The following is a 23,108-nucleotide window of genomic DNA, read 5'->3' as shown; positions in this document are numbered from 1 at the left end:
ACTTGTCGCGATAGGTGGCGCAGTTGGGGTCAGAATCGCGTAATCGCAGAAATGCAAAATACAACAACAATGCAAACTACAATATTGTTTTTTCGCGGATTTAAGAAAAATCTACGTCATTTATCTCGTAAGATCATCAGGACCTGTATCATGCACTTGTATTGTACGTATTTTCTTAATAAAATTAATTTCACATTATTGTGCACATTTCTATTCTAGAATTAATATTATAAATAAATTATATTATAAATTCATAAATATATTCATATTATAAATCCATACACTCTTCATTAAATCGATGTCAATTTTAAAGCCCTTTGCACAATGCTAGGCAACAGGCAATAAGAACATAAATAGTATCTATTCTCTGCTCCTATTGGCGAATATTTTCTGTTCCGCGTATTTATTGGTGAATAGTTTCTATTCCTTATTTCTATTGCCTGTTGCCTAGCATTGTGCAAGGGGCTTTACATAGAATAGTTGCCTGTAATGTAATTTCTGACAGCTCCATCTCTCTGGCTCCCGGGATATTAAAGAGAAAAATATACAATAGAGAATAAAATAAAGAAACAGGTAAATAAATACAAACTTTGAACAACAATTTTCCTCACATTTATTACACCGAGTGGAAATAATTTGCACTTGCAGTGGAAAGAAGATGAAAGTCGACGCGTACGATTTTGAAATTTGGCGGCGCCGCGGGCGATCGTCGCGCCGCCGGACGGCGTCCGGTGTAGTCGAGCCGCGGCCCCGGCGGAGTGACGACGTAGCGAGGGAGCTAGCGAGCTAACGAGCGAGCGAGCGAACGAGCGAGCGTATTGTACGCGCCGTTGCTGCTTCTGCTGCCGCTGCTGTTGTTGCTGCGTGCTACAGCGCAACGCCATTTTCTGTGCCCGCGGGTGAAGTCGAGTCGCGTTTGTCCGGATCGGTCGTCGCGACGTCGGGCGTCGAGCGACGTCGCCCACACGTTGATCGCCGCATCGCCTCCTGCCGAGAACACGGTCGGCCTTTTTTCTCCCCTGGTCGCCCGCTCGGCCTCTCCGTCCGGGATATGCGCGGACACGCGGCGGACAGCCGTGCGACGGATACGATGGTGAGTGTCGAACGAGTAAGTAAGCGCACGTAAGAGAGAGAGAGAGAGAGAAAGAGAGAGAGGAAGACCGAGCCATTGGAGCGACGGAGAGGGAGACGGCGAGATATCGGAGCTTCGTGTTCCGTGACACATCTTGTCAGTCGGGCTTTTTCTCGTGCGCCGTCGTCGCGTGACCGCGATAACGGAGCCTCGGGGCCTCGATAAGCCTCGACGAGTCGCGACGTCGAGGGACGACGCCGCATTCGATGGGCGGCGGTTTTCCGGGGGCGGCACATGGCCGTCGTCGCCGCATACGGGACACGGGCGCCGGCTGTCCGTGCAGGGGGTGGCCGGGGTGGCCCTCCCCGCGAGTAGTAGTAGTCTTCCTTTCTCCCTCTCTCTCCCGCTCTCGCTCTCTCGGAGCGAGCGCTTCTGGCAGAGACGCCTCTCCTCCTCTCTCTCGTCGCTGGAGCGAGAGAGATCGCGACGCCGATTGTTGAGCCTTGCCGTTATCGCGTGTAATAATAATAATTAACTCTTTGCGTATCCGTGGAACGATGTACAGTGTAACGATGAGATTAATCTGTAATTTGCGTAAGCTTCGCTTTGGACAGGACGTTTTATCTTTATGGTGCTTCTTCACGCTTGGGATTATGTCATTTTTGTGACAAACCCTTTAATTTTTTATCCCCGCGATTTCGTACACGTGAAGAATAAATCATTGTAATGATTAACGATTCACTTTGTCATCGACAGTTCTGCCACTTTTATATCGAGATTAAAGCATTCCGGTGTAAGAGAACTGAATTCAGTTATAAAGCAGTCAATATTTGCGTCTGTTGATTTTGTCATCGACAATCCCGTCGTTTCCGTCACTCGATGTCACTCGCCTGGAATGACATAAGTTTCACCCGCGAAGAACGTGAGAAGTGGTGAGAAAAACGTTTGTACATAAAATTACATGTAAAAGTGGTGAATAATTAAACATACGAATATTATTACGTGTATTAATATTTATATAAATATTAATATTCTTTTATTCGTTTTTTTATTAATATTAATTATATTTATTATTAATAATATTATTGATTTATTATTGATTTATTATTGATAGTTTTATCATTTTGTATCTGTATTTTATACTGTTGTAACATTTGAAAATCTATGCGGAAGTTTCTCAAGAATTTACAAGGTTCAATTATTCCAAGATGCGCGTGTGTCTCGTATCATGACCGGGATACGAGAACGGGAAATGAGAAAAACTCGTGCGTGGGAAATTATAGCGCCCCGAGGTGCACTTTTCACGATAGAATGAATTAAGAGGGTCGAAGAGAATGTGCCGAGTATCGCGATATAAATCATAGCGATCGTTTAGAAATAATTTGCAAGTGAGAAATGAGAATATGGAGTCGTCAATTGTTGGCATTCTCGATACAGGGTGTCTCAAGACGACCGATCTCGATGTGACAATTTTTGATAATTAATTGTTCGAGCGTTTAATCTTAAAAGACCAAACGTATACTTGTATAAAACTCGATTCTCCAAGTTGTTTGTAAGCTTATGAACGTTCATGAGATGCCTTGTATATTAAAGTGAAGCGAGAACGATATGTGTGCATTTGATCGTGCGATCTCGAAAAGAGAGAGCAATCGTCTTGCCTGACCTTTTCTTAATTTATTAATGAACCGTTAGATCGCGATCGTCGTGTGTGTGCGTGTATACGCATTCATCCGTATGCGTGTGTATGCGTGCATACGTAACATTATCGATCGATGATGTTAACACACCGAGCCATCTTGCCCTTTTCTTTTATTATCTACGTGCGAGCTCTTTGTCTAAGAATACGATTCATGTAGTAAATGTTCAGGGGATTAATTAAATTAATACACAATTAGAGTTTAAATACCTCTTTAATATGTTCGAAATATTTTGAAATTCCAGAGATTTAAATTACTGAAGCTGCAAAGTTTTATAGTTTCGAGAGAAAATATTTTATGCAATTTTAGATTTTTTTAAGTAATAAGTTTGTTTTCATATTTTGAAAATTTAAAATTCCGTGAAACCTTTATCTTCCTGTTTGTAAAATTTTAAAATCGATAAGTTTCAAAGATCTTTAAATTAATTTTACAATTCAACTTTTTGTCAAACTGTGTTTAAGATTTAAATTTACAAAAAATCCTTCAATTTTCCGGGAATTCACTGAATTCCTGGAATTTTAAAATTTCGAAACTGCGATTTTATTACTTGGATCTCGGGATCTTTGTGACCCAATTGGATCTCATTTACTCTCTCTGTTGACATTCCCGATGTAGCCTGAGGGAGAATGCAACCGGCATGAGCTCGACCCTCTCGTTCGCCTCTCGGTTATTCGGCTAATCTTGGATCATCTTCCGGTGGATCCCCTTGCACGACGTTACGAGCCAAATCTTGTCTAAAACCTAGGGAAACGGAGGCAAATCGCGTTAGAGTCTTTACTCGCGCAAATTTTCAATATACTGTAATAAAAATACATTTCGGTTCCCATTTTTTTACAAATATCCCTCCTTCTTTAGCGAAATAAATAATAACATTTTTATCAATCTTATCTATATGAAATTAATTAGCATTCCTCCGATATATGCAACGGTTTTTTAAGGACACCCTATATGGAATACAATGGTATATATTGCCGTTCTCTCTCCGCGTCTCCGTTGGCCGCATTACCTTGAACGGGGTCGACCGCGTGCTACTGGCAACGTAAATACGCAGACATTCCGTTTCGCGAAATTTCTGCAAAGGCACCAGCAAAGAAATTATGCAACTGCGCGTCGAGACACGCAGTCGCAGTCTCTCGTAATCCTGTCACGCGCGTTTCGCTCCTGCGATTACGCCGTTTCATGATGGCAAAGCGATGTGTCTTTGGTCTCTTCGAATAACATTACTCTCTCGCGTGATTTTCCAATCGTTGTTGATTTATTAATCGTACAGAGAGGACTGTGGGGAAAATTCACGTACCAAGCTTTTATGCGGATTAAAAATAATTTAAAGGAATATATTATTGAGGATTTTATAACCGAGAATTTATTATATAATTGAGAAAAAATAATAGAATTAAATATTAGAATTTGATTAAGTATAAAAATAAAGTTAACTTATTAAAAAAAATATTGTCTACATGAAACGAAAGTACCGCGATGGATATTTTTATCACATTCCCATTTGGTACGAACCCAAGAAGACTCGTAGACTCGCGGCGTGACAGAAAAAGAAGCGTGATGCAAAATCGATAGTCCGGCCTTTATGGCGCTCACGGTTCGACGAGGGTCGTGGGAAATCGCCGCGAAATCGCGGAGAGTTAACGTAGAGAGAAATACCGTCGGTGTCTTTGCCCTTTTGCCTATGAAAATTGCCAGAAACTCGCGATTATACTTCTCTTACACACGGACACACGCGCGATAGTCCTACGCGCAATAATACCTGACCGCGTTTCCGCGACTACGCAAAGACCAGGGAAACTGGGTTGTTGTATATATTTTCAGTCGTACGGCTGGAAACCCATACAAATAATATCGCATTATCGAGGTTAATATTCCAGACCTATAAACAGAGTCTCGTGAGAAACTCCGCTTCAGTTCTCGCTTGCAAAAATCAAAAATCGGCTATACATGCATAATTTAATGTCCCATAAAGAGATTAAAATTGTCAATCTAATGTATCAATTTATTTTAATTACCGATTCACCTTACGTTAAAATTTAGAATTTGAATTAAACAAGTTTCTCTTATTATTATCATTTAAATTAATTCCCTTATATATATAAATTTAGATCTCTAAATTTAATTAAATGTAGTTTCATTAATATGTATCAATATTATATCGCGCGCGCTTGAAGAGATGCAAGATCTCTTGGAGCTTCATCATTGATCATTTATAGGAATTATTCAGATAGTATCATCGTTGATCCGGCTTGAAGCCGTGAATGACTTGTTTTAGTTTATTATAACAAGTCGCTTATATGCGTTCATTTGTTTTTTGCGAGTTTAACGCTTTCGAGTAACACGCAATCTGTTATCGTGTTATCTGCACTTTTCAGATGCATCTGCTGGCATCGCTATAGCACTTATGCCAGTGCAATTTATTTGCGTACCATGATCTTTCTTTGCCATATGTCATACTTTTTTGTTTTCTTATTAATCTTTTCATCATTTAAAGTTACGTGCTATTATCAGTGAAACATGTAAAATAATTCTGCATTTTTTTTTCAAGAAAGGATTTTGATAGACGTACACTGTATAAAAATATATTTGGATACAACTTGCTTTACGGAGATTTTAAAAATAATATAAAATTAATTACATTTCTATAATATTTTAGTATAAAGACTTTAAATTTATTCTTCGGACAGATATAAACAAATGTGCGAGACATTAAAAGTTCTCCCTGAAAAAACTATTCGATTTTGAGATGATTCTCTTGTTACTTTAATCCATATTTACGTGAAGACCTACACAATTAAGCTTCATAAGAGGATACATGCGTTCGTGGAAACTAGGCTAAGAGCTAACCGCTGCATTAATTGACTCTATTACATTATTATTAATACTTATAAACGTATTTTAATTTATGTTTTGTGATTACGAATTTAATTTCTGATTTGTTAATACGAATATTTTAAAATATTAAAAATAAATTATAATAGTCTTATCTAATTTTTAAGTAAAATGTGTTTTATGTGTGATTCTTTCATCAAAATGTCTCGGTCAAATATAATGCATCTATCTTAATTAAAAATTATTTTTACAGATAATACACATACATATATATTACGATAATAACACAAAGATACGCGTACTCGCAAACAGAAAGATTGCGCTATTTACGATGAAAGGAAGCGCAATTTGTTCAAGTTTGATTTATGATTCGCAATAGAAAAGTATGAACATATATCTCGAAAAATGCAAATATTTGCTCGCGAGATAAGCAGATTATTGCGCCTTTTTATTTGGTAAATTTGCGATCGGTATTAATGTCATATATATGCACACACACAATTTTTATTCGGATTCGTATTACTAAACAAGAAATTAATAAAAAAATTAAACACTAATAATCAATTACATAATTTAATAGTAATAATCATTTATGTATAATTGCTTTGGGAGACGAAAACTATATAAAACACAATTTTTTTTTTAAATTACATTAAAATTATTTAATAATGAAGTTATAATATGTATATAAAGATAAATTATTTTCTAGTTTTATTATTCAAATATTTACAAGCGCTTGAAAATCACGATATCTAGGGATCTCATTAAAAACCTAATTAACGCGAGAGCTTAATTATCAAAGCAGATTGCGGAAGAGTTCAAGGGTGAGACGGGCGCGATTCAATAAAGTTTCGATTTTCTCGCCTCGGCGTGTGGGTGTTCGTTGATGCCACGTCATCCTATCCTTTTTTATCATTATCAACGCGTATCCCATCCCAGAGAAACGCCGCCTGTGATAAACAATGCACGATGCGCACGCTCTCTCGCTAATTTATTGCTGCAATTTGCAATCAATTTCGATCTCGATGCTAATTATACGTAGTAAATTATTGTTGAAGCTCAAAAATTACAATATATCGATGCGTTTTTAGAAAAATGTAAAAATCATTACTGTGTTTTTTTTTATCTTATATTATTTCATTTTTTATTTTTTTTAATATTTTATATTATATATTCATATATTATTTTTTTATATTTTTTATTTTTTATATTTTTGCGCCTTAATTAAAAATGACTGCATGGACCCAACTTCTGAAGAATTTAGGAAATAAACAATTATAAGAGTACTATATACTGCGGTTAATTCCGGCGTCGTGGTGCACTGACCTTTATAGCAAGTGTAGTTTGAGATGCAGCCCTTTACGAGCTTTCGACATATTTCCGCGTTTTCGGAGAAAAGAAACATCTCGACGACATCGTTTATAGAATCATTGTCTCCAAGAGGTTCGCGTTTTTCCTCCTGATTTATCATTTCAATTTACGAAAGCCGCCTCTATTTAAGAAAGAGGGTTAAATCCGTTCGCTATATGAGATGTACATCTGCCTCACTAGAAAACGGATCTGTGTGCATGTGTGTATTCACACGACGTACACACATACGTATATATATGTGTATATATATATATATATATATATATATATATATATATATATATATATATATATATGCGACTAGCCCGACTGGGATGCATCCGAGGTCGACGTCTCCGCATTCACCATGACGAATGTTACTTGATACTTTGCCACTGTCCACCGTGAGCTTTTTGTTCCAGTCTTCCTCCTTGTGGTCCTTGCTTTCTCGAGACCTCTTGTCGTAATTAGTCGCGCACTTGTATCCGTTAGATCGCTGCTCTTCCTATTGGAATTTTATTGTGGCATTCTTCTCAAAAATTTTATACACTTTCCATGAAAATTTTATTTACAAATTTGTTTTATTTTATTTAATCCGGTATATCTGTTTAAACAAAAATTAAAATAATCAACTAATAGTAAAGCAGTAAACTCGTAAAAAAATCTATGAAACATGAAGAGAAGCTGCAAAATCGATCATTTTTAAAATCAAAGATTTTTTATGCAAAATAAATTATTAAAAATTTGAATTTTCTCATTTATTACTATCAAGAAAATAATTACTAGAATAAATCTCCTGTGATATCAAATATAATATATGTAATACTATAGGACTAGCAATATCTTATGAGAAAATGCAAAAATTCTAAAACTAAATACGTAGAAAAAAATAAATCGAAATTTAATAGAATTAATTAAAATTTTAAATACGATAAATTAATTGTTAAATTCTATGGCGGAAATGTTTTAAGATGAACTACTGACTCGCAAGAACAGTTAACAGATCGTGAGGCTAATCTTTGCGGATGTAATAATAGCAGCATTGAAGCAATATACTCAATGAACAAGTATCCTGCTTCTCCGCTCCTTATTTTTAAAATATTTTTTTCGAAACAAGTTTAACTAACCGGTTCCTGACATTCGATTCCCTCGATCGAACGCATCAATTTCCAACGCGGCGTAATTTACGATATCACATGTGGGCAGAAATACATATCGCGTATAAGAGATCAATCGGAAGTACACGTGCATCGAGTGTATTCGAGGGATTTTTTAATATCTGCTTAGTTTGCCTCGTCATCACAGATTTTTAAATCCTTGTATCTATAAATTCATAATCTGATAAATTTTAGATTTTATAAATTTTTAGTTTTATAAACATTTTTAATTTTTATATTATATATCTTAGCAATTTTTTTTTCTAAATTTATAAGATTTTTTATTTATATTGAGAATTTAAAGGATTGTGTTTTTCATCAATTTTTATAGATTCTTGATACATAAATTTTGCATTCGCAATAATTAATTTTATTCGGCTTCCAAACAGCGAATTATATTTACAGAGTACAAACACGGAGATGATGACGTCATCCCTTGTATTATATCGAGGGGTTGTCGGTAGTCCTAGTATCGAAGGAACTGACGCATTGCGCCCCGATACCCGTTCCTGCTGACTTGACTCGGGACACGAGGGTCGACGAAAATATCCTCAGGGTGATTTTTATTTCGATGAACGTGCCGCCGCGTTGTTTTAACATGTAGGTTCGTAGCCAAAACGCTTGGTTTCTCGCGATTAATAAGATTTATTAGATTGGGAGAAAATTGAAGAAATTTAGAAAAAAATTCGACGAAGAAAAATATCGCGTTTCTCTTGTCAGTATTTTGGAACAGCTCGTATAAATCACCTGCTTTCACTCGACCAACGAGCGGTATGTGTCGAGAGCGCGATATCGAGAGCGTGAAATTCGAGGCGCGCTAGAAAGATTCGAGAATCACGCGAGCCGATCGCCGATCGCTAATCGTCGACGGTAAACGAATCCCGGTGTCTGCTTCCATCGTTCGCGCAATATTGATCAAGCCGCAAAGTCGACGAGGACAGGCGTATCAAGCGAGCTCGTCACGTTTTACGAGGCCTCGATTTTACCGGGCAAAAAGTCTAAACTGAAACTCGTAATATCGCACCAATACAAAGGGAAATTAACTTGAAAATATAATTTCTCATTTTAAGAATCTACGAATTTTTATAAATTTTTATGAATGCATATTTTTGAAATTGAGAAAATCAGGGAGTGTTGGAAATAAAAATTAAGGGGAGATTGCTCACAAGATTTCAAGGGTCAAATATGAATCTAGGAAAATCTGAACATGAAAAATTCATTGTTTTAGAGAGATAAATATATAAAATATCGCAAAATTAAATTTTAAGAATCTCTATTATGTAATCAATACCTTATAAAATTAAGAAATTTTGAAAGCAAAAATGTAGAAAAATCAAGAAAATCTTGATTCCTCATTTTTCCTTACAGTAAATAGATTTTTGTATCGGCTAGAGATATACAGGGAAAGGAAATAAAAATGGAGTGAAGTTTGTTTCTCTGGCATATCTTGTTTTCTCAAATGATATAAACGCCGTTAATGAGGAATGCGTACCTTTTTAAGGGTGCCCACGTGTCTTCTCGAGCTTCTTCATCGCGCGTTAACTCGAGCGCGGCTTCAGGCCTAGTTAGATTTAACTCGAGCGAAAAAAGTGGCCTCAAACGTGTTTCACGATGAAAAGTTGTGTTAATCCACTTTAATATAGCTAGTTTCACTTATCATAAAAATAATTGTAAAATGCAATCATTCATAGTCGCGCGTGACAGACTATTGAATCTACGGATTTGTAATTTAATTGTTATTAGAATGTTATATAGAATGAGATATTTCCATCAAAAATATTCAAAACCTTAATAAATTGGACTTTCTCTTCCTCTATATATTTTATGTTTGAGTCATTTAGATTTCTATCATTTCGAAATTTTGGCTCACTGACGGCTGGGGGAAATTTAGATAGAAAAATCTTTAACTTTCCTCAGCATTCCGTTCATTATTTCAATGAAGATAAAACTTTCAATCGAGTTTTGTTTGCACAATATCGTGAGAAATAGCGCATATCGAGTAAATATTTTTGTCGTAATATTGCAAGCGTGCAAGTTTGATGATCGCTGTACATACCTCTATCGACTTCACGCCTGTATACAAAATACAAGATGATAGTAGTGGTGGTGTGCACACAGCAGGCAGGATATAAATATCTCGGCCAGGCAATCTGTGAGAGCAGCACCACACAGCTTTTCAGCACGTTGCTCCCGTAACGCATAAACGTCGATATAATTTATTCAACCTGTCGTTAGCGACTCCCCAACGATTCACATCCTTCCCTTATCAGTGACCCGAATACAATACTCGTCCTCTCTCTCTCTCTTTCTTCTTCTCTCTCACTCTTTCTATCTATGTTTCTCTTCTATCGTTTCTTCTGGCTAAGCTCTCGCGCTTTAATTAGCTACACGTGGTTAATAATCCGCCCACGTTCGATGGAAATCCGTTTTGCACTTATTAAAAATTGTATTTGATAAAAAGAAAATATCAGTATATATGTATATGAATAAATTTAATCTAAAATTTTAAAATTTTAAATTTAAAATTTAATCTAAAATTTTAAATCTACGAAAAATAATTATAAAATTGTAGTTGAATTAAATTTCCGATATTAAAATAAATTTGTATATTTTGTATGAGAAAATTTGCATGTTTTACTTTTATCAATAGAAAAATAATGAAATTTATATAATTTAATTATATATTAATATATAAATTTATATATAAATTTAATTATATATATTTATTTATATATTTAATTTATTTCCATTTTATTAAAAAAAAAATTGCGATTTCAATGTAATTCCGAGAGGCGAGGAATGGCATTTCGCGAAGAAGATAGAACTTTCCTAGATGCACGTATCTGCGATTGCGAAATCGTTGCACGTCGCGACATTAGCATAACTCTTTGTTGTCAACGATAATGTCTAGTCAGATTGCACCGTTCAATCGCCTCGATCTCGATTCTAATGCGTCTCGATATGCGCTTCTTTCCTGTGAAGCACACTAAGTAGTTTGAATATCGATGCAGAAATCTCCCGCAAACCATTTTACAATACGACAAAATAAATAACGCTATATGATGAAAAGTAACATAAATAAATTTTATCAATTTACTCCATTTTTTTATATTACTTTTTATGTAATTTATTTTATTCGGTCGAATTATTTTCAATATCAAATGGTTTTTAATAAAATTTAAAAAAACCGAAAGAGAAAATTTAATTTTATATGTATAAGTTATTTAAAAAAATGAATTTTTTTTGTGCGTACATGAAAAGCGTGAAGAAAGAACAGATAATATAATCTCAAGAAGATATTTGTTTCATTAAAGTCGCAAAATTGCATCGATTTGTGCGTAGGGGGTAGTGACCTTGTCTTTCTTGCATACGTTTTATGCGTGACCATATGGTCGACATGTGCATTCTCTGCTCGCACAGTCGCACGTGCGCACCAGAATGCAACCGCGAACAAGCGTGAATAATCGGTAGAAACAGCACGGCATTTCATTGTCATTTGCCGTTTACCGCCATCTTGTAAATCTAAAAGAGATTTAACAATTCGAGCCACATTATTATTAAGCGTTAAAAAACTGCTTTCAATGTCAACGCCTTCGATAGATCGCGAATATATTTGCATCAATTATACGCGTTGAATTATCGGGATCAGAGAAATTATCGTTCGTTTGTATATCTTTGAAAAATATGAACCCTTGAAAAATTAAGATTTTTCATGCAGGATATTATCTCATTGTCATTATATGATTTTTCTAAAGCACTTCTGTCAGATTAATAAATTAAATAATTTCATATGATCGACATGTGCATTTTCATTTAGATGTATATAAAATTGAGTTAGAAATAAAATAAAATAAATAAATTCTTCACGATTTTCACGATGCGATTCTGTAGAATCTTATTGAATTATTTTTTATATAAAAATCTCGAATAAGAATCAATTTTTTATTCGAAACGCAAGTGTCATCGTACGTTGCAGTATCGTTAGTATCGTTGCGGATGATCCCAACGCAGTCGAATACAACCTGAAATAGGTGCAACGTCCGAACAATCGACAAACATGTTGCGAGGAGCAAAGAATAAGCCTTTCCGGTTTCTACTTGTCAAACGGTGGTAGTAGTAGGCGAGCACTGTAGCGTAGTAGTGACCTTTCAGCCTCAGGATATTGCTTACCTTATGCAAGCCTGCTGCATGCGGCAGCGTGTGTCTGTGGTTTCATTCACAAAGAACATGCTCCAAGCTTACTGCACATGAATCCTGTTAGCACGAATGTTTAAATTTAGCAGCATATCGATGTTTGTCTCCGAATATCACACAGCATTGACTTATATTCGCAAAAAGTAGAAAGCACTTGAAGACATCAATATATCTCTTCGGATATTAGTAGCAAAATAATAGAAATAAAATATTGATCCTAGAGATATAACCGGTATTGATGTATAACATTATCAAAATAAATTTGGAACAATATAATTTATGTTAATATGAATTATATAAATGAAATTTATACAAATAATAAATTTGAAATAATATATAAATTAAATTAATCGCGCGGAAAACACATAAATACTTGCTAATCGCAATTGCAACTTGCCAGCAGTTATAGAAGTCGTTTCTCGCAAATTTTCGTATTAAATAATCCAAATATAATAATTATTATCTTTCTCGTGAAATATTATCTCGACATTTTGCAACACTTGTACGTTCGTTATGTAATTTTATGCCTCGTGATCTCGATATTCAATGGCCGCGAAATAAATCGTTCATTTCTCGTTGACTGGTTCAATGACAAAATGACTGTTCGATATTTTCCGTGACGTAATAAAATATACTGACGGTAAAAGAATTCTAGTGGTTAGTGACTCACACGATAATTATATCGTAATGACTGAGTTATCCAACAAGATCTGTTCATCGCTTGTGAGATAATATAATATTATTTTTTATACATCGGCAATTATAAATAAATTATAAATATATTTTACAAATCGTCAAAAAACTTACAAGTGGCAAATATTATTACATGGATTATTATTTCCTATTATGGAGTCTCAAGATAACGCGTTGAAGTGAAGGTTTTATTTTATGTCAAGACTAATAATATATTCATTTAATATAATAGAGGATAATTAATAATAATGTCAAGAAAGATGTAAAGAAGAATATTAAATTTAAATAGTTTTCACAATTTTTCACAAATAACAGAAGAGGTAAGCGATAACGAGATGCGAAGTAGTTGTTTTCAGATACAATCCCTTCGATAGATATTATTAGCCGTGTCAGAGGCTTTTCATGGTTCTCTTCGCAGGTGCAATATCCCGTAGAGCAGCTCCATTTGCACGCTTCGCAGCGGCTAATTGCTAATTAGGAGGCACAATGGAGTTACGCACGTCGCCGACTTAGTTGTCGTTGCTGACAGAGTTATATTCGGTCACGGTCGTATCATTGACCCCGGATAACTCAAACAATGTTTGTTGACAATCGCTATTGACATACATACATATTTGTCTCCATTTTAATTAATCTTAAAGGAAAAAGCCCGTTATAAATTCTCTTGTTTTGACAAAGTGGAAAGAGATTATAAAATAATTACATAAGATTCTTTAGAATTTTAAGGTAATTAAATATAACAATAATTTATTAAATATATAAATAAATCTCGCTTCCTCAAACTTGAAATTTAAATTAAATTTTAAATAATCGAGAATGCAATTTTTTAATTCAACATTCTGTTAGCATAACGTTAGCATAACTGTAACGTCAATATGCTTGCAAATTAACGGGCGACTCCATGCACCGATAACTCACGTTCATAATAATTATCCATAAAAACCTGAAGAAGTAAAACAACTGATACGGCCACTTTGCTAATGGCAGTCAACCGTGAGCGATAAGATATTATCGTTATCACGTATGACGTTAGCAATTGCGTAATGCAGTGGTATTTACCGTTACATGCGTGCGTGCGTGTGTGCGTGCACGTTGAGCGTCTGTTTTAAAACTCACGGAAAAATGAAGCAAACGGCGTTTAACGAGATAAGAGGCAGCGAGCGATGAGATATCGTCAATTTGTACGATTTTCAAGTACACAAATTTATACGAATGTATATTTATAGCCGAGTCCGCGAGATTACGCGTTCGCAATTCCTCTCGCTCGAGCCCTCCCCCATTTGTACATTGTCGGATGTAACAGGGACTGGATCAAAGGGATGTCCTCGGCTGAATCAAATATTCATCTCGTTAACGATCCTCTTCGAAAACGGGGACGATTTTAAGCTATTACGAGTGGTTCACACTGGTCGAGCACTCTTCAAAAGCTACTCGCGAATAAATCACGTTTCAAGCAAATTTACCCTAGAAGAGCGTCATTCGATTATTCTCAAACATGTTTGAAGTATCGTTACCGTGTACAGAAAAATTATATTCAATTATTTAGAAACTTTCATCGACACCATTTCGATGAAAAATATAATTATATTTTTGACAATATTTAATTACAATTTTTCCTTCAGCTCTAGTAATGTATATCCTTGCATGCTATTTGAGAATTAGCTTCTATAAATAATATATTTTTATAATTAAAATTATAAAAATTATAATTAAATTTATAAATTTTTATAATTGTTCATAAAAAATACTTTTCGAAAATATGAATAATAATTCAGAAGTATTTCTACAATGTTTTTAATTTAAGCATTCAATGCATAAAAGATTTTGTCCTCCAATGTGAAGGATATGTTTCTTTCATTATTAGTATCGATTGAGACTTGGATTAAATTTTCATTTTCATAAAGTTATATAATGAAAAAACTTAAAATTTCGAGATCCGATGATTGACATTTCTGACAATAATTCCGGGGATAATTTCAGGTCTCGAGAGAGCGGTGAGTGAGTTACCGGGAGGAGGAGCAAGCAGGAGGAACAAACAGCCGGCAAGATGCCGCTTCCGAAACGACTAGTAGAGCCCGTACACGTGGCACGCGGCACCATCCCCGAGGACTTCCCGCTGCCGTCGGAGCTCGAAGCAGCCACTAATGGTACTTTAGCCAATACTATAAGACAACTATCGAGTCTATCGAGGCACGCCGAGGATCTATTCGGCGAGCTGGCGAGAGAGGCGCATGGATTGAGCGATCGAGCCAACTCTCTGCAGGCTAGGATAGATCGTTTGGCCGTCAAGGTCACCCAACTAGATAGTAATGTCGAGGAAGGTACGTGGAATCTGCTCGTTTCGATCTTCATAGTATATATAAACTATAACCGAGATAAGAGGAATTAGAGAGAATTAGAAAGGAAATAAAATTGTGAGAGATTAGACGAAGAAGATGTATTAAAATCTCTTGATTTTCTCTGCGCAGTCTCGTTGCAAGATATACATATGAGAAAAGCCTTCAAGAGTTCCGTCGTGTTCGACCAACAAGTCGTCTCCAGAGACACGATGCCGACGGCGATGCTAGAGACCTATCATCAATGCGATACGCCACCGCCTCTAGATAAGCTTAATATTTACAGGTAATTAACGACACTGCTTAATTTTCATCGATATAAATAGGTTTAACTCTCGAGAGTAATTGAGCTCTATTTTTTCAGAGAGGATGGTAAGGACGGCTTAAAATTCTATACCGATCCGAATTACTTTTTTGATTTGTGGAGTCAGGAGATGCTCAAGGATACGGAAAAGAAGTTGCACGATCGAGGGAAGAAGGTAAGAGTTCTTCGCATAATAATATATTTAAAAGCGTACCTCGATAACTATTGTATTACTTATAATATTTGTATTATCGCGCATTCTCTCTAAATCTAAATTAATGAAAGGAATACAAGCAAATCAACCGAGTTTAATTTTTTAAAGTTTTCGGGGTGCGCGCGAGCTGGTAGACTAAATTAGTTTCTTAACGTACGTGTCTAATACTGCGATTCTAACTATTGAATTACTATCCCCTTCGTTATAGAGCGAGTCTGAATATGCCGAACCGTTCAGAGAGGCAAGTCGATGGTTTGGATCTTTGTAGTTTCTTTTTAATCTCTCTTACCCTCTTACGAAACATCCGACAACAGTAATTTCAATCAGCGAATTGATCGCCACACCAACTATTCCATTCTCATCGCATATAATCACCCTCTCTGTGGTTTTTCTTTCATTAACCGACCTTTTTGCGCGCTGATATAGAGATTGACGCTAGATGCTCGCTTTCTCGAAGTTCTCTGTAGTTGATAGAGCCACATTTTCTCAGTGGCGATCACATCACTTTGCGTAGATCGAATGTAAATAGACTCCCTTGGTTCAAGTCTAAATTCGTCGATTTTTTAGACGACGATACAGCAAGGAAGAGGGCTAAAATTCCATCTACGCAGGGCCTTCCATCCTGGCTCCACCTTCCACTTCCACTGTAAATTGAATTGTTTTTTTTTTCTTTCTTTGAAACTCGAAACAAGTCTCTTACACTTACCGTCACTTTGTGGATCACTTATGTAATGCCGTTTTTTGCCAGTTTCATGCAAGTTTTGAATGTATTTATATAGAACTGCGTTATATACTCATCATCCACTGACTCATCTTCGACCGACACCGGTATCTTCATGATTTCAATATCGTCTCATTGTCCATTTCAGGAATATCTCATCTCCATTTTCATGTTTGTCATATTGTAGGAAATAAAAATATATATATATATAGTTACAGGAAATAAATATTTTGCTTCTCTTTTTCATGACAATAATAATAGAATTCAAGAATGAAAAATTTCTAGAGGTTATAACATGCTATCATCTTTACAAAGCTCTTCACTTTTATTTCCTACATATATATATATTCATATATCCTATTTAACTATTGATCCAGTACATTATAATTTGGCTAAACGAATGAGAGGGTATCTTTAAGATAACATTTATGCTCCAATACATTCAATCCAAATTCGCTGAGATAACATTATACAACAGTCGCTGGATCAATCGTCGAGACGTTCTTGACTTTAAACCGATTGTGCTTGATTTAACATGCGATGCACCTTGATCGTTGTCTCTTTCGCGTTTCTCATTTTAAAAATTGCATTCTTTTTTTTCGCAAAACAGCCGCATAGGCCTCGGAATGAGGGTGGCGGCGGAGGTGGCGGTGGCAGGCACAAGAAGCGCGTGAGACAGCCGCACAATACGAGGGAACGGCAACGGCAATTGGCCGTCGGCCACGGCGAGTACATTATGCCGACGCAGACGGTGCAATATAGGGCGCCGCACAATGTGCAGCCCGGCGACGACACGCTACTGGGAATGGTGATGACGGATCCTAGGCCGCCCAGGCCTAACAGTATCGAGCTGCGGCGAAGTTATCCCCCGGAAGAACAGCATCTTTACAGCCCGCCATCTTCCGACTACAGGTGGAAATATCGCGATAATAATAATGTGCAACTAATAATTTTAAAATAATAATATATAATATATATACACACACATTTACACAGATAAATTAATAATCAGAAAGATATTTTTATAATTTGTTCATACTTACAATTATGATTTTTTTCCTGATTCTACTTTTGACTTTAGATTTTTCTATAAATTTGCGGCTTTATGTAATCATTTGGTTTTTTTCACCACAGGGCAACAAACTACATAGCTCAGGGCTACGATGAGAATTCGTATGGATCGCATTATGCCCCGGGTCAGGTGCCGGCCGGCAGCGAAACGTCGTATCAGAGTCCTGGCGGTCAGAGCACTCCGAGCCGAGGCGGCAGATCGCGGCCGTCGCAGCCGCCACCCGCACCACCAAGTAACGCTTCCAGCAATTCTACGCCCACGGTGGCATCCGCCAACAATACTCCCACTAGGGGAAGATCCATGAGCACCGGTAGAGACACTCTACCGCCACCGCCCCCACCACCAGGAGAAACCATGTCTCCTCCTTCCATGAACGGTATATTATTATTTTTAATTTATCGCATTGTTAATAGTTGTATTTAAAGAAACAAATTCTTGATTCTTTAAATAATAGTTTAAAAATATTAATTATTAATTGAAAATTTACACATGATCATTACGATTTTTATTAATATATATTTCAGGCTCCATACCGTCGCACTTGCTGAATAGGAACGGAAGTCGGACGGACAGTCCTCTGCCGAGTCAACGCTCGACACCGACGCCGCCGAACCAGTTGGGCGTAGACGAAACGGACCCGGCACCCCAAGATCTTCCGCCACCCCCGCCTACTCCAGATCCTACCCCGCCAAGACCCATCTCGCCCCCGTGCAACATTCCTCCACCTCCACCGCCGCCGCCTCCTCCACCGGTTGCCAACGGCCCGACGGCGCCATTGCCTCTTACGAATGGCGACATTGCGAAAATGATTGCGACTAATCCACCGAAACTGAAACCTTTGAAGAGCATCGTGGACGGTCAATATAGGAAGCCTGTCAATCCGAATATTCCATTGGTTGATCCACGAAACGATCTGCTCAAAGCGATTCGTGATGGTAATTTATCTGTGTTTTTATGATTTTCGATACAGTTAAGAATAAAACAATTATCTTTTATCTCTTTAACAGTCTTTGATATCGAATATATATATTACGAATATACACAACTATGTAAAAATTGTAAGAATTAATATTAATGCAATCACTATCCTTTGTAGGAATAAAGCTGCGCAAGGTGGAAAAGATAGAACAAAAGGAAGTGGAACGCGTGAACGCGCTAAACGACGTTGCATCCATTTTAGCACGCCGCGTTGCCGTCGAATTCAGCGACAGCGATTCGGCATCGGAAAGTGAGTGCGACAGTGAGGGATGGGGCGAACAAGAAAGCAATCTAGCGTGACCCAACTCCCTTCAATCCGCCGCCGCCGCTACTGCCTCCTAAAACAATGGCCGATGATTTTTTCGTTTCGTCACATCATCTTAATGTGTCCCGTCGCGCTGTAGCGGGCTATTTGGTTCGTTTATTTTTAATCAATTTTTCATTTTTGACCAATTTTTCATTTTTTGAGAATCTGCAAAACGCTCATACATTTTAAATACGCATTGTATATTTAGAATCTGGATAGTCTTCAAAATTGTGGATGGAGGTAAATTCTAAGTTATAAGAGTAGCGAGTACAATCTTGCACGATCCTTTTAACAGAAATCATTTAACAGAGAACATGTCTCACTGTAGAATCTTATCTGGACTTATTTATTACCGTTCATTGAACAAGGCAACATATATTTTAATACGTTCGCTTCTCTTCTCGTATTATTATTATAAGAGAAATTTAAAAGACATTTGTGTGTGTTACATTTGATTATTGGTTTATTAATCTTTTACGAATTATTAATCTTTTCGAGAGCAATTTATTAAAAAATATTTACTTTGGAAAGGATGAAAGAATTTAAATTTCTAAAAAAAACAATGTTTTTTTTTTTAAAGAAATTTCCAAATTTTGATGATTTCTTGGAATTGTCAACCATGATATCATCTTTCTTCTAAGTCTTACGAGTCAATCTGCAATATTGAATGGACTGGCGAGCCAACCAATCGACATAGCAATAGCGCCGTTTAGTTTAATCACTCTGTCCTTAGGACGTTCTCGAGGACGCGCCAATTGCGGCCAATTTAATCGCGAATGTAGCTTTCACCGAATCGCGATTCGAGTTTCGAATGGGAACTCGTGAGCTTGCAAAAGCACACAATGCCAAGTTCACGCACTAGTTAATAGCAAAATTTGTAAATGCTGTTGATCCAGGTAATAAAATCTTGGATAAACAGAAAAATTCTGAAAACACAAAACGATTGACAGATTGAACGCTGCGTTTCTTTAAAATTGTGCACACACTTTAAAATAAAATATCTTACATATTTTTTTGTCAGTCCAAAAAAAGAATTTAGAAATATTAATAATGAATATTAATATTATTATTTTTATAATATATTATTAATTATAATATATATATTATTATTAATCGTACATTACTGTATAAATTCATAGATCAAAGGTACAAAAATTTCTCTACAAATTTGCTGAAGCATATAAAATAAAAAATATTGAACTAAATATGTTAAATTTTCTTATGTATAATATCTTAATATTCTCTTATTTCTGTTTAGTATTTATAATTGACATAGAATTTTGATTGCAATAATATCATGTTGCGAGGCGTTCAAGCTGTCGACGGAATATGCGCAGGAGACGAAAACATCGACTTGCCGAAGTCGTAGCTCCTCGAATAGAGCGACTTCCTTCCCGGCACATTCCATAACGATGATGTACGAAGATACACGAAAATCGTACACTCGCAGATAAACACATTTAATAATAATGATAATGATAATAACGATAATAGTAATAATAATATATAAGCACATCTCTCTCTCTCTCTCTCTCTACTTACCCCATAGACGAGCGCTTTGCGTTAATGCGTACATTATCGATAAGTCGAGTTGAACCAAAAGGTGCAGGCGTTAGGACGTATTCTCGCGAGTAAGACTACAAGATTAATTCCTTAATCTCAAGGTATGTTTCGTATTCGTAAGAGTGAATCTTGCGAATTTTTATCTTTCTTCGCATTTTCGAGTCACGATCTTCCATGGCGCAGGTAGAAACGTAGTATAAGGTGTAATGCGAAAGTAATCGCATCGTTTCGAATATATCGAGTTTTTTTATTTGTGCATTTATTTGTCTTTTTAAGTGATATTATAACATATATATTATTTTAGACGCATAATATATATGACAATCATATTTATGACATATAACTCAATTTTTTTTAAGAAAAAAAAAATTGATTTTTGTTTTTAAATATTCAAACGAGACATTACTTTTGCCGCATCCTCTGCGTGGAAATTACATAGTGTCGAAAAACCAAAATACTCCGTTAAATATAGAACAATACTTTTAAACGCGCGAGAAAGGATTAATATTTTTTAGCATATTCGTTAACTCGATGGCGAAAAAAAGACAGGAGAAAAAAATAAATATCCAACATATATATGTTGTTAATGACGCAGGAGCATAGTTGCCAATCGGAGGGTAACGGGGAGGAAGAAATATACGATTGTGATTTATTTTGCATCGATATTGACGAAGCACGACGACGACGACTCTAGATAAAACGGTATACAAATATATATATATATATATATATATATATATATATATACAGATATATATATATTATTATAGTATATATAAAAAAATATTGATTGTTAAGATTGCCGCGAAATCTCATGGCGGTGATGGGAGAGAAGAGCGTTCTTTCTCCGCTATCCCCCCCCCGAGTTTCTTCGAAAATATAAAGTCTGTAAATTTTCTTGTATGTACTACTGCGAATTTTCTGTAAGTAACGCGAAAATGGAACGAGCGATTCTGTTGGACCAGGTACGTGGACACTCGAAAGATTTGTTGGCAAACAAACAAAAATTCTAGACAAACCCAGAAATTCTCTGGCATTATGATATAAAGTTTCTTAGAAAATCTCCAACAGTCAATTTTGAGTTTTTCTCAGAAAATTCAGTAAAATCGATTTTGTGTTTTATACATGTGCGGGGTTTTTCTTTATTTTATAAAATCTAATTTTTACGTGTTCACTGGTTACCTTCTGGTTTTTAGTTCACTTTATTTTCTCACGTCACGTCAATTTAATTGACTCGAACCGCGTAACTGTAATTATATTTAATGTTTCAATTGTGTATAAAATATATTATGCGAAGGCGAAATATATATGGCAACGATGTGTGTATGTACATTTACGCGAATCTATAGGAACACAGGAAGCTATAAGTTAGAATGTAATATTAATCAATTTCTACATACGAGGCTCGCTGAGGTGAAAAGTGAACTGCCCGACGATTCAAGCTCAAGTTTAATTTATTTTGAAATGTAAACGGAATCACACAAGTGAGGAGAGAATTTAGATAAAGTCGCAATTTCAAATAGATTAAACAAGTCAGATTAATTCTTATTTTTTAATCTTTTTAATTTCCGAAATTCAAATAATCAAATTGCGTTTGTATCAACTTTCTTGTAACAGCCAAAGACATTTCACGAACGAACTATTCACTCGTTCACTTTACAAAAATAATCGTTAAATGATTTTGTTTAACTTTTCGGATATATATTGTACTTTTTGTAACAGATTTTTTATTTGAATAACATTACATATATGGGATGCATCAATAATTCTCTTAAACATAACTCTTTTATTTCTTGATTTTTTTTTAAATCGTGGACTATATCCACACGGTGTATTCTTCCGTAATATACTTATTATATTTCATGGAATATATTTCACGGGAATATTGGCGCATCCGGTATACACGCGCAGTGCAGATCGAAATTAGACGTAAGAACACTAGATGTAAAGAATATTCTTAGCTATCTCGCCAATTTACGACACAGTATTTATCTAAAGTTTTTTCTAAGAAAATGAAGAGAGAGGATGTAAACCGGGGTTCTCCTTTGGAATGTAAGCTTCTCGATATCGTGCATTTATATGAACGAAATAAGTGTAGCTGTCATCACTCGTCTCAACCGCGCGCTTTCCTATAAATTATTGTAAAGCCGTTGTACCTATGTGTCCACGGGTATTCCAAAGCTTGTGTAAAACAAATTATGCTCGAGGTATATAGTCGATAAACGGTTATCGGGATTGATCAGATTCATCTAGCCCGAGAGAAGGAAAAAGAAAGATGATAAAAAGGAAGAGGACGGTCTCTCGACTCGAATCTGTCTCCGGGAAAGATCCATCCAAACTATACGCGAGCATCATTTACCTACACCGTTACAAATATATGATGGTATTATTAACAATAATAAATTTGTAGTAAATCTGTACAGAGCCAAATAAATCAAAAAGGTTTCATAAATATTCTTTAGGTTTTTTTTTTTCACTATCCAACAAATTTGTATTTGTATATGATAAATAATCTTAATAAAAATCTTAATAAAATAATCTTAATTTAAATCGAAATAATTTTTAAATTATTTTTTAGAAAGCTTACTGAAATTTTCATTCTTTAATCTCACGCAACT

General features: G+C 35.7%; 1 protein-coding gene and 1 long non-coding RNA gene across 9 annotated transcripts; one reads left to right on the top strand and one right to left on the bottom strand.

The window, feature by feature from the left end:
* Nucleotides 1-733: 733 nt before the first annotated feature.
* Scar (wiskott-Aldrich syndrome protein family member 3 SCAR) lies at nucleotides 734-22,944 on the top strand. Of its 4 annotated transcripts, XR_014437142.1 has the most exons (10): nucleotides 734-1,093; nucleotides 14,976-15,316; nucleotides 15,464-15,617; nucleotides 15,696-15,810; nucleotides 16,058-16,090; nucleotides 17,181-17,482; nucleotides 17,705-18,018; nucleotides 18,167-18,577; nucleotides 18,739-19,035; nucleotides 19,508-22,944. XR_014437142.1 is itself a non-coding variant. In XM_083091005.1 (9 exons), the coding sequence occupies exons 2-9, from the start codon at nucleotides 15,043-15,045 to the stop codon at nucleotides 18,918-18,920; spliced, it is 1,785 nt and encodes a 594-aa protein (XP_082947131.1). In that variant the 5' UTR covers nucleotides 734-1,093; nucleotides 14,976-15,042; the 3' UTR covers nucleotides 18,921-22,944. The 4 variants fall into 4 exon arrangements, 3 of the variants coding, with proteins under 3 accessions (XP_082947131.1, XP_082947151.1, XP_082947138.1); XM_083091005.1 differs by having other exon boundaries at nucleotides 18,739-22,944; XM_083091012.1 differs by lacking the exon at nucleotides 734-1,093 and adding an exon at nucleotides 1,253-2,004 and having other exon boundaries at nucleotides 18,739-22,944.
* LOC145966806 (uncharacterized) lies at nucleotides 13,000-17,168 on the bottom strand. Of its 5 annotated transcripts, XR_014437174.1 has the most exons (4): nucleotides 16,556-17,168; nucleotides 16,256-16,493; nucleotides 13,110-13,589; nucleotides 13,000-13,022 (listed from the first exon to the last, which is right to left on the bottom strand). It is a non-coding gene; the product is annotated as an uncharacterized LOC145966806 (long non-coding RNA). The 5 variants fall into 5 exon arrangements; XR_014437176.1 differs by lacking the exon at nucleotides 13,000-13,022 and having other exon boundaries at nucleotides 13,035-13,629; nucleotides 16,556-17,162; XR_014437172.1 differs by lacking the exon at nucleotides 13,000-13,022 and having other exon boundaries at nucleotides 13,035-13,589; nucleotides 16,556-17,162.
* Nucleotides 22,945-23,108: the final 164 nt, after the last annotated feature.

This window comes from Camponotus vicinus, unplaced genomic scaffold (assembly GCF_025532165.1).
Source record: "Camponotus vicinus isolate PSW18456_S1 unplaced genomic scaffold, iyCamVici1.0 SCAF_1, whole genome shotgun sequence".
Taxonomy (NCBI): Eukaryota; Metazoa; Arthropoda; class Insecta; order Hymenoptera; family Formicidae; genus Camponotus; species Camponotus vicinus.
Note: the sequence above shows the minus strand (reverse complement) of the source record. Positions and strands in the feature narration are given on the sequence as shown.

Excerpts from the sequence above, each read along its gene's own strand:
- Scar (XM_083091005.1), top strand. The coding sequence starts at position 15,043 with ATGCCGCTTCCGAAACGACTAGTAGAGCCCGTACACGTGGCACGCGGC. Across the intron at positions 15,317-15,463 it reads AGATAGTAATGTCGAGGAAG|TCTCGTTGCAAGATATACAT; the intron begins GTACGTGGAATC and ends TTCTCTGCGCAG. Across the intron at positions 17,483-17,704 it reads CCGCCATCTTCCGACTACAG|GGCAACAAACTACATAGCTC; the intron begins GTGGAAATATCG and ends TTTTCACCACAG.